This window comes from Symphalangus syndactylus, chromosome 11 (genome assembly GCF_028878055.3).
Source record: "Symphalangus syndactylus isolate Jambi chromosome 11, NHGRI_mSymSyn1-v2.1_pri, whole genome shotgun sequence".
NCBI classification, from domain to species: Eukaryota; Metazoa; Chordata; class Mammalia; order Primates; family Hylobatidae; genus Symphalangus; species Symphalangus syndactylus.
Genome location: NC_072433.2, coordinates 67,299,969 through 67,312,512, shown reverse-complemented (window position 1 = coordinate 67,312,512; position 12,544 = coordinate 67,299,969). Strand labels below are relative to the sequence as shown.

At 40.9% G+C, this 12,544-nt stretch overlaps 1 protein-coding gene across 2 annotated transcripts in view; it reads right to left on the bottom strand.

The window, feature by feature from the left end:
- Positions 1-12,544, bottom strand: part of CMYA5 (cardiomyopathy associated 5) — a 102,992-nt gene that overhangs the window by 22,160 nt on the left and 68,288 nt on the right. The window contains exons 7-9 of one of the 2 annotated variants that reach the window (XM_055233253.2): positions 11,875-12,024; positions 8,816-8,962; positions 7,563-7,710 (exon numbers count right to left, since the gene is read on the bottom strand). In XM_055233253.2, coding sequence (XP_055089228.1) covers positions 7,563-7,710; positions 8,816-8,962; positions 11,875-12,024 — 445 coding nt within the window. Of the gene's footprint in view, positions 1-7,562; positions 7,711-8,815; positions 8,963-11,874; positions 12,025-12,544 lie in introns of those variants that run through there. The other variant, XR_008649367.2, reaches the window with a different exon arrangement.

The window sequence follows — 12,544 nt, the reverse complement described above, 5'->3', positions numbered from 1 at the left end:
TCCAGCTCCCAGCGAGATCAGTGTAGAAGGTGGGTGATTTCTGCATTTCCAACTGAGGTACCCAGCTCATCTCAGTGGGACTGGTTAGACAGTGGGTGCAGCCCATGGAGGGCAAGCAGAAGCAGGGTGGGGCATTGCCTTACCTGGGAAGCACAAGGGGTCGAGGAACTCCCTGCCTTAGCCAAGGGAAGCCATGAAGAACAGTGCATTCCAGCCCAGATACTACGCTTTTCCCATGGTCTTCACAACCTGTAGACCAGGAGATTCTCTCAGGTGCCTATGCCACCAGGGCCCTGGGTTTTGAGCACAAAACCAGGAGGCCATTTGGGCAGGCACTGAGCTAGCTGCAGGAGTTTTTTTTCATACCCCAGTGGCTCCTGGAACACCAGTGAGACAGAACCATTCACTCCCCTGGAAAGGAGGCTGAAGCCAGGGAGCCAAGTTGTCTAGCTCAGTGGATCCCACCCCCAAGGAGCCCAGCAAGCTAAGATCCACTGACTTGAAATTCTCGCTGGCAACACAGCAGTTTGAAGTCGATCTGGAATGCTTGAGCTTGGTGGGGGAGGGGCGTCTGCCATTACTGAGGCTTGAGTAGGCAGTTTTCCCCTCACCATGTAAACAAAGCCGCCAGGAAGTTCAAACTGGGTGGAACCCACCGCAGCTCAGCAAAGCCACTCTAGCCAGACTGCCTCTCTAGATTCCTCTCTCTTAGCAGGCCATCTCTGAAAGAAAGGTAGCAGCCCCAGTCAGGGGCTTATAGATAAAACTCCCATCTCCCTGGAACAGAGCACTTGGGGGAAGGGGCAGTTGTGGGCACAGCTTCAGCAGACTTAAACGTTCCAGCCTGCCAGCTCTGAAGAGAGCAGCAGATCTCCCAGCACAGCACTTGAGCTCTGCTAAGGGACAGACTGCCTTCTCAAGTGGGTCCCTGACCCCCATGCCTCCTGACTTGGGAGACACTTCCTAGCAGGGGTCTACAGACACGTCATACAAGAGAGCTCCAGCTGGCATCTGGCAGGTGCCCCTACGAGACGAAGCTTCCAGAAGAAGGAACAGGCAGCAATCTTTGCTGTTCTGCAGCCTCTGCTGGTGATACCCAGGCAAACAGGGTCTGGAGTGGACCTCCAGCAAACTGCAGTAGACCTGCATCAGACACGCCTGACTGTTAGAAGGAAAACTAACATATAGAAAAGAATAGCATTAACATCAACAAAAAGGACGTCCACACAGAAACTCCATCTGAAGGTCACCAACATCGAAGACCAAAGGTAGATAAATCCACGAAGATGAGGGAAAAACCAGGGCAAAAATGCTGAAAATTCCAAAAACCAGAATACCTCTTCTCCTTTAAAGGATCATAAGTCCTTACCAGCAAGGGAACAAAACTGGATAGAAAATGAGTTTGACTAATTGACAGAAGTCGGCTTCAGAAGGTGGGTTATAACAAACTCCTCTAAGCTAAAAGAGCATGTTTTAACCCAATGCAAGGAAGCTAAGAACCTTGAAAAAAGGTTAGAGGAATTTCTAACTAGAATAACCAGTTTAGAGAGGAACATAAATGACCTAATGGACCTGAAAAACACAGCACGAGAACTTCGTGAAGCATACACAAGTTATCAATAGCCGAATTAATCAAGCGGAAGAAAGGATATCAGAGACTGAAGATCAACTTAATCAAATAAAGCATGAGGACAAGATTAAAGGGAAAAAAATGAAAAGGAACAAACAAAGCCTCCAAGAAATATGGGACTATGTGAAAAGACCAAATCTGCATCTGATTGGTGTAGCTGCAAATGATGGGGAGAATGGAACCAAGTTGGAAAACACTCTTCAGTATATTATCCAGGAGAACTTCCCCAACCTAGCAAGACAAGCCAACACTCAAATTCAGGAAACACAGAGAACACCACAAAGATACTCCTTGAGAAGAGCAACCCTAAGACACATAATCATCTGATTGACCAAGGTTGAAATGAAGGAAACAATGTTAAGGACAGCCAGAGAGAAAGGTTGGGTTGCCCACAAAGGGAAGCCCCTCAGACTAACAACAGGTCTCTTTGCAGAAACCCTACAAGCCAGAAGAGAGTGGCGGCCAATATTCAACATTCTTAAAGAAAAGAATTTTCAGCCCAGAATTTAATATCCAGCCAAACTAAGCTTCATAAGCAAAGGAGAAATAAAATCCTTTCTAGACAAGCAAATGCTGTTTGTCACCACCAGGCCTACCTTACAAGAGCTCCTGAAGGAAGCACTAAATATGGAAAGGAAAAACCAGTACCAGCCACTGCAAAAACATACCAAATTGTAAAGACCATCAACACTATGAAGAAACTACATCAACTAAAGGGCAAAAGAACCAGCTAGCATCATAATGACAGAATCAAATTCACACATAACAATATTAACCTTAAATGTAAACAGGCTAAATGCCCCAATTAAAAGACACAGACTGGCACACTGGATAAAGAGTCAAGACCCATTGGTGTGCTGTATTCAGGAGACCATCTCACATGCAAAGACACACATAGGCTCAAAATAAAGGGATGGAGGAATACTTAAGAAGCAAATGGAAAGAAAAAAAAAAAGCAGGAGTTGCAATCCTAGTCTCTGATAAAACAGACTTTAAACCAACAAAGATCAAAAAAGACAAAGAAGGGCATTACATAATGGCAAAGGCATCAACACAACAAGAAGAGCTAACTATCCTAAATATATATGCACCCAATACAGGAGCACCCAGATTCATAAAGCAAGTTCTTAGAGACCTACAAAGAGACTTAGACTCACACACAATAATAGTGGGAGACTTTAATACCCCACTGTCAGTATTAAACAGATCAATGAGACAGAAAATTAACAAGGATATTCAGGACTTGAACTCAGCTCTGGACCAAGCGGACCTAATAGACATCTACAGAACTCTCCACCCCAAATCAACAGAATATACATTCTTCTCAGCACCACATTGCACTTATTCTAAAATTGACCACATAATTGGAAGTAAAACACTCCTCAGCAAATATAAAAGAATGGAAATCATAACAAATAGTCTCTCAGACCACAGTGCAATCAAATTGGAACTCAGGATTAAGAAATTCACTCAAAACCACACAACTACATGGAAACTGAACAACCTGCTCCTGAATGACTACTGGGTAAATAATGAAATTAAGTCAGAAATAAATAACTTCTTTGAAACCAATGAGAACAAAGACACAACGTACCAGAATCTCTGGGACACAGCTAAAGCAGTGGTTAGAGGGAAATTTACAGCACTAAATGCCCACAAGAGAAAGTGGGAAAGATCTAAAATTGACACCCTGATATCACAACAGAACAAGAGAAGCAAGAGCAAACAAATTCAAAAGATAGCAGAAGACAAGAAATAACTAAGATCAGAGCAGAACTGAAGGAGATAGAGACATTAAAAAAAACCCTTCAAAAAAATCAGTGAATCCAGGAGCTGGTTTTTTGAAGAGATTAACAAAATAGACCACTAGCCAGACTAATAAAGAAGAAAGACAAGAATCAAATAGACACAACAAAAAATGATAAAGGGGATATCACCTCTGATCCCACAGAAATACAAACTACCATCAGAGAATACTATAAACACCTCTATGCAAATAAACTTGAAAATCTAGAAGAAATGGATAAATTCCTGGACACATACACCCTCTCAAGACTAAGAAGAAGTCGAATCCCTGAATAGACCAATAACAAGTTCTGAAATTGAGACAGTAATTAATATCCTACCAACCAAAAAAAGCCCAGGACCAGACAGATTCACAGCCGAATTCTACCAGAGGTACAAAGAGGAGCTGGTACCATTCCTTCTGAAACTATTCCAAACAACAGAAAAAGAGGGACTCCTCCCTAACTCATTTTATGAGGCTTGCATCATCCTGATACCAAAACCTGGCAGAGACGCAGTAAAAAAAGAAAATTTCAGGCCAATATCCCTGATGAACATCGATGTGAAAATCCTCAATAAAATACTGGCAAACCAAATCCAGCAGCACATCAAAAAGCTTATCCACCACAATCAAGTCAGCTTCATTCCTGGGATGCAAGGCTGGTTCAACATATGCAAATCAATAAACATAATCCATCACATAAACAGAACCAATGACAATAACCATGTGATTATCTCAATAGATGCAGAAAAGGCCTTCAATAAAATTCAACACTGCTTCCTGCTAAAAACTCTCAAAAATCTTGGTATTCATTGAATGTATCTCAAAATAATAAGAGCTATTTATGACAAACCCACAGCCAATATCGTACTGAATGAGCAAAAGCTGGAAGCTCCAGGCGTGGTGGCTCACGCCTATAATCCCAGCATTTGGGAGACCAAGGAGGTCGGATCACGAGGTCAGGAAATTGAGACCATCCTGGCTAACATGGTGAAACCCGTCTCTACTAAAAATACACAAAAAAATTAGCCGGGCTTGGTGGCATGCACCTGTAATCCTAGCTACTCAGGAGGCTGAGGCAGGAGAATCACTTGAACCTGGGAGGCAGAGGTTGCAGCGAGCCGAGATCACGCCACTGCACTCCAGCTTGGGTGACAGAGCGACACCCCGTCTCAAAATAAATAAATAAATAAAACAAACTGGAAACATTCCCTTTCAAAGCCTGCACAAGACAAGGAGGCCCTCTCTCACCACTCCTATTCAACATAGTATTGGAAATTCTGGCCAGGGCAATCAGGCAAGAGAAAGAAAAAAAGGTATTCAAATAGGAGGAGAGGAAGTTAAATTGTCTATGTTTGCAGATGACATGATTGTATATTTAGAAAACCCCATCATCTCAGCCTAAAATCTCCTTAAGCTGATAAGCAACTTCAGCAAACTCTCAGGATACAAAATCAATGTGCAAAAATCACAAGCATTCCTATACAACAATAATAGACAAACAGAGAGCCAAACCATGAGTGAATGCCCATTCCCAATTGCTACAAAGAGAATTAAATACCTAGGAATACAACTTATAAGGGATGTGAAGGACCTCTTCAAGGAGAACTACAAACCACTGCTCAAAGAAATAAGGAAGAACACAAACAAATGGAAAAACATTCCATGCTCATGGACAGGAAGAATCAATATTGTGAAAATGGCCATACTGCCCAAAGGAATTTATAGATTCAACGCTATTCCCACCAAGCTACCACTGACTTTCTTCACAGAATTAGAAAAAACTACTTTAAATTTCATATGGAACCAAAAAGGAGCCCACATAGCCAAGACAATCCTAAGGAAAAAGAACAAAGCTGGAGGTATCATGCTACCTGACTTCAAACTATACTACAAGGCTACAGTAAACAAAACAGCATGGTACTGGTACCAAAACAGATATATAGACCAATGAAACAGAACAGAGGCCTCAGAAATAACGCCACACATCTACAACCATCTGATCTTTGACAAACCTGACAAGAACAAGCAATGGGGAAAGGATTCCCTATTGAATAAATGGTGTTGGAAAAACTGGCTAGCCATATGTAGAAAATTGAAACTGGACCCCTTCCTTACACCTTATACAAAAATTAACTCAAGATGGATTAAAGACTTAAACGTAAGACCTAAAACCATAAAAACCCTAGAAGAAAACCTAGGCAATACCATTCAGGACACAGGCATGGGCAAATACTTCATGACTAAAACACTAAAAGCAATGGCAATGAAAGCCAAAATCCACCAATGGGATCTAATTAAACTAAAGAGCTTCTGCGCAGCAAAAGAAACTATCACCAGAGTGAACAGGCAACCTACAGAATGGGAGAAAATTTTTGCAATCTATCCATCTGACAAAGGGCTAATATCCAGAATCTACAAGGAACTTAAACAAATTTACAAGAAAAAAACAACCCCATCAAAAAGTGGGCAAAGGATATGAACAGACACTTCTCAAAAGAAGACATTTATGCTGCCGACAAACATATGAAAAAAAGCTCATCATCACTGGTCATTAGAGAAACGCAAATCAAAACCACAATGAGATACCATCTCACACCAGTTAGAATGGCAATCATTAAAAAGTCAGGAAACAACAGATGCTGGAGAGGATGTGGAGAAACAGGAACACTTTTACACTGTTGGTGGGAGTGTAAATTAGTTCAACCATTGTGGAAGACAGTGTGGCGATTCCTCAAGGATCTAGAACCAGAAATACCATTTGATCCAGCAATCCTATTACTGGGTATATACCCAAAGGATTATAAATCATTCTACTATAAAGACACATGCACACGTATGTTTACTACAGCACTATTCACAATAGCAGAGATTTGGAACCAACCCAAACGATAGACTGGATAAAGAAAATGTGGCACTTATACACCATGAAATACTATGCAGCCATAAAAAAGGATTGAGTTCATGTCCTTTGCAGGGACATGGATGAAGCTGGAAGCCCTCATCATCCGCAAACTTACACAGGAATTAAAAAACCAAACACCTCATGTTCTCACTCATAAGTGGGAGTTGAACAATGAGAACACATGGACACAGGGAGGGGACCATCACACACCAGGGCCTTTTGGGGGGTGGGGGGGTAGGGGAGGGATAGAATTAGGAGAAATACATAATATAGATGACAGGTTGATGGGTGCAGCAAACCACCATGGCACGTGTATACCTATGTAACAAACCTGCCTGTTCTGCACACATATCCCAGAACTTAAAGTGTAATTTAAAAAAAAGCTGTCTAGTTTTATACCATTATTCCTGAGTTCCATAAAGATGCAAGCATTTTGAACTGGGAGGAGATAAGAAGAGAAAGGGCCAAGTGATCCAGTTCTAAGTGTCATCTTTTATTATGAAGACAATAAAATCTTGAGTTTATGTTCACTTCAAAAAAATAAAAATAAAAAATAAAAAAAAAGAATGATCTGAATATTCATCATGGTACACGAAGCTGCTCCACAGCAAGGAGGTGGGAGGCTAAGAAAACACCACCTCAGTAGATAAGTTAACATTTACCAAATGCCTAGTGGATGCACAGCCGCTTATTGATGAATGTCAGCTTCAGCATCTTAGTGAGAGAGCGTCACGTTTCTTTTTTCCCAGAAGAATCTCTTTACATATTTCATGCTTTTGGAGAGGCAGGTATGTCTCTATGATAATATATATGTAATTAGCTCCTTTATGTTACCAATCTATCATGGAGGCATTCGGATTTACATTATACACAAGCTCACTATTAGTTTCCTGAGTTAGGTGGTACGGATTCTGATATAGTTAGTAAAAAACTCATAAAATATGCATAAATCCTGTCTAATGACCGAAGTTAAATATACCTCAAAGAATGTTCTATCATTAAAATTCACATATATTTTTCTTACAAGGGAGTTATTCTGCATTGTAGCATGTGTTTTATTACAAACTTGGAGTTCATTGATGAACCGTGATAGAGCTGCAAATCAAGTCAGCGGCTTCATTAGCTCAGCAGGATTTTAGGCTGCATTTCTCCCCTGGTGAGCAGAAGCTAGAGGGTAGTTTAGGGCCCAGAGCTTGGTTCCTGGGCTCTGGGCAGTCCCTCCCATGGAGAGGGCCCCTTACCTGAGGCCCTCTCCCTCAGGAGAGTGCTGTCTGCAGTACTCCAGAGTGTAGGTCTCCGTGGCCTCTGGGGTGGTGGGCCGCCATCGGATAGTGGCTGTGTTCCAACACACAGTACAGTCCTCAGCGCGGATCACAGGGGTGGAGGGTGCTGCAGAAAGAGAGTCAGGACAGTCATGGAGCAACGCCAGCTTGCTTTCCTGGGACCTGAGAAGCATGTGATCTTCCATGGCTTTGGCATGATTCTGTTTTTAATTTTTTATCAGAAAATGCATTCTGTGTTAAAAACCCAAAAGGGATCAAATATAGATGGTGATGTCTCTCTCTCCCTTCTCTGCCTTCCACATTGCCCTGTTCTCACCCATCCCCAAACAGCCCCTAATAGTAGCTTCCTATAAATCCCACTAGACTTTCTTTATACATATACGAGCAAATCAAAATAAAGATTCTTTCCCCTGTCCCAGTACACACAAGTTAGCGATGATCTTGTCCTCAGCAGGTGCTCAATAAAGGCTTGTTTTAAAAGGCAAGAGGAAAGGATAGAGGGTAGGAGTAAACTATTTCTTCCCCTGAGGCAGGTTACCATTATCTTAAAGGCAGTGCAGCCTTGGTTTAGGCTTCATACCCTGTGAAAAGATTTCATCGTGAGAATGCATTTCCAGTTAAATACCACTGCTTAAAACCTTTTGGGGGTTCCCAGCACCCACACACAGCCCAAGCTTCTTACCTTGCAAACACGGCCTCTCTATGTTAGCCTTTCTCATCTTGTCTTTCCTTTGTTTAAGTCTAAGAAATAATACCAAACTTCTTACAGTGTCCTGCACACTCCATACTGTTTCTTGCCTCGATGCCTCTGCTCATGTCTTTTTCCAGTGGAATATCCTCCTTTAACGCATTACTTCCTATTGATCCTTTAAAGCATTTTCTGCAGGCATCAGTTCTAGGAAGCAGTTCCGATCCTGCCCCTGCCCCAGGCCAACTTGGGTGCCCCTCTGGAGTGTTCTCATAATAACCTGTGTATATCTGGATATGGCCCTTACCACACATTTTCTATGATCCTCTGTTTTTCCATCTCACCACCTGAGCATGAGCTTCTTGAGAACAGGACCCCAGTCTTAGTCATCGTTGTATAACCAGCACTTTGCACAACACTCAACACACAATAGGTGCTTAATAAACACTTACTGGCTGATCTCAAGAGTCTGTGAAGAATTGAGCGTTGTCTTCTAACGCACCCTTAGCATCCATCTCCTTACCTGTCCTAAAGATTGCCCTTTCACTGGGCAGGCTACATCCAGTGAAGTTCACAGCCATCACCCACACTTGATAGCATCGGTCAGGTTCCAGATCTTCAAAAATGCAGTAGCTTTCTTTCACTGTCAGTCTGTATTCTTCTACCAACTCTAGCATAAGACATAATTAAAATCTAAGATGTCTTCCAAAGTTAATTAAAAGTTATAGTTACTGGAGAAAGTCATCTATGATTTTCTTTCAGTGGAAAACGCAAACTGATAACCTTACAGATACCATTATGTGAAAACCAGCTCCTTAGAATATATATGAAAGCAATAGCATTCTGAAAAGAGATACTTAGGATGACATAGTAATACTTGTTAACACTTATCAGAAAATAATAGCATATTAGTAAGATTCTGAGCTTCATATACCACAATTAAAGTAACTTATTTCAGTAGCGAATATTAAAATTACATAAAGTATATGTTAGCTTAAATCTCAGTAACACATTCTCAAGAAAATCTTAAGAACCAGTGCCAATATTTCAGAAGAGTATGTCATAAAAAAAGTACAACTTCATGGTTTTTAAACATCTTTACAGATTAGTAAACTATTTTGGTATTCAGTATGACCTTCCAGGTTTTAAATCCTGGTTCCTTCTCATGGATTCCAGAATTCTTTCCACTAGAGATTTCCACATTTATAGAAATACTTAAATAACCTTGATAGGTCATAAGCTACTCTAAGAAGTAACTTTGTCCAATTAAGACATTTTCCTTCTAAAATTTTAAAAAATATTTTACTTTGAATATTTTAATAGTAAACATTATCCAATACCATTCTGAACAAACCTACCAATTTGGGCCAATTTGATTATTCTCACTGAAATTTTATCTCCTTTAAAACATATGATTTTCTTTGTAAATTTTGCCTACGGTAATTTCAATTATCCCCCCCTTGTTACTCTTGAATGTCACAGCTTCAAAACTTTTCCATTTAAGAACCCAGACTGTTTCTTTAAAAGAAAATCGGGAGCTCTTCAACTTAGCAGGTTTCTCAATTGCCTCTCTCCTTTCCAATGAGCTGTACTTTCTGGACAGAAAGTTCAGTTTAAAGAACCTCATAAGGACTTGTACACTGAAGAATATTTCTCCCATATCCCAGAATCTGTGTCTGCAGTTTTCACTGGAATCATTCTTTTAGGCAAGGTCCTATGATATGGTTCGGTTCTGTGTCCCCACCCAGATCTCATGTTGAATTGTAATTCCCAGTGTTGGAGGAAGAGCCTGGTGGGAGGTGATTGAATCATGGGGGTGGACTTCTCCCTTGCTGTTCTCATAAATGAGTTCTCAAGAGATCTGGTTGTTTGAAAATGTGTAGCACTTCCTGCTTTACTCTCTCTCTCTTCCCTGCCAGTCATGGGAAGACGTGCTTGCTTCCCCTTCACCTTCTGCCATGATTCTGTCTCCTAAGGCCTCCCCTGCCAGTCTTCCTGTACACCTTGTGGAACTGTGAGCCAGTTAAACCTCTTCTTCATAAATTACCCAGTCTCAGGTATGTCTTTATAGCAGTGTGAGAATGAACTAATACATCCTATTACCCTGCCACTCTCTCTAACAGTGCACATAACATTTGTGACCAGAGACCCTACTAAACATGGCATGGTGTCACAGACTAGATTATCAGATTAGCTAACTGTTATTAACACAGTTCAGGGCACAGAAACAATGAGACACAGGATAGGGAAGTGTTTGGGGTGGGGGTGAAACCCAGTAAAAAAAAAAAAAGTACTCCAAGCAATAACTATTTGATAAGAGGGGTCTCAGAGAACCATGGTGTTTAGAAAACAGCTAGAAATAGATGGAGATGAAGTATGGTGTAACAAAACACACACAGAGACAAACAAACAAAAGAATAAACTTTGGAGCCTGACAGATGCGTGTTTGACTCCTGCCCCTGGTCACGTACAAGCTGCAAGGCCTTGAGCAAACTACTTAACCTCACATTAGTTTTCTCACTTGCAAATAGGCATAGTAACATTTACTTGGTTGTGCTGTGACAGGCATATGGAAATAGGTCAATAAAACAGGAGTCATTACATTACAGACAGATTTAGCCAACTTTACACCATGCCTATAATTGCTTTTTTAAACTTTTTTCTAAATTAATTATCACATGACATTTCAAAAGACTTAAATATTAGTAATAGTATAATATATTACCATTCATTCCTGATTACAAAATGGGCGCCTGAGTTAGGACGCCAAGCCTGCCACATGCTCATCTGTTTTCCTAGTATGTGGGTCTGTCTTCAACAAGCAACACAGAATGGCAGCACTCCCAGCTCTGATTCACCAGGAAGCACAACCTCAAACTGCCTGGCTTCCAGGGCTTATAAGAAGTCCTTCTGAGCTGAGAGATACTTACAGAGGCTCAGCTGTAAGACATACCATCCATTCACCCTACTAAGCACTTCCATTTCTATCCACACATTAATTTGGGACACAGGAAGACTACACCATACCTAGGCCCATGCCTTGGGAACTGTGAACACTGAATGAACCTTGTGGCTTTTTGGTGGCTTTTAGCAAAGACAGACCTGAGAAACTGCCACCCATGACATCCCATGCTTCATGTGCATTCAGACCACTGTGGAGCACACTGTCCTCTCTATGGCTTCTTCCCTAAAAGTGGAACATGTGACATGTGTCTTTCAGGCTTTCGTACTGTTTAAAACTTTATTTTCCTTGAAACTCTGGGATGTTACCTCCTTTCTGAAAATGAGAATCACTTCATTGCTCCTGTTATTCTGAGAGCTCAAAGCCAAATGTGAACCTCAATTACAATATTCGTGTTGACTATTATAATAGTTATGCTATTTTGTTTTCCCTGATCTTGATTCCCAAATTCTGCTTCTGTAGTTATTATTTCATTATATGGTTGTTGGGGTTTTGTTGTTGTTTTGTAAATGGCTATAAATGCTTTGTGGGAAGAGTCATAATACAGGTGTATATTTAAATACTTCACATGAAGATGCATGAATATGCATATGCATTTGTATTTGTGTTAGCGATCCTACCATTTACTTCTTGATCATCTTGTGGCTCCTCCATGCAGTAAACCTGAAATGAATCAATGACATCTTCCTTGTTCATGCTCCAATAAACTGCAATCGTTGTGCTGGTGGCAGAATTTGGTTCCTGAGGTTCTAATCTAGGAGGCTGTGGAACTGGAATATAAACAAGATTTATTGTAACTAATGCTGTTTTTATTAATTTTTTGGGCAAAAGTTACTTATGCTTGTTGAAAAAAATTCAAACAATACAGAAATACATGGTATAAAAGTAGAAGGGTTCTCTTGTTGCCCCAAACCCCAAACCTTAATTATATTCTTTTTTATTTTTTTAATTTTAATTTTAATTTAATTCCATTTATTTGTTTTTGAGACTGAGTCTCACTCTGTCACCCAGGCTGGAGTGCAGTGGCACGATCTTGGCTCATTGCAACCTTTGTGTCCCAGATTCAAGCGGTTCTCCTGTCTCAGCCTCCCAAGTTGCTGGGATTATAGGCACCTGCCACCACACCTGGCTAATTTTTGTATTTTTAGTAGAGACGGGGTTTCACCATCTTGGCCAGGATGGTCTCGAACTTCTGACCTCAGGTGATCCACCCACCTCGGCCTCCCAAAGTGTTGGGATTACAGGCATGAGCCACCGAACCTGGCCAATTTTTTTTTTTTTTTATTTTTT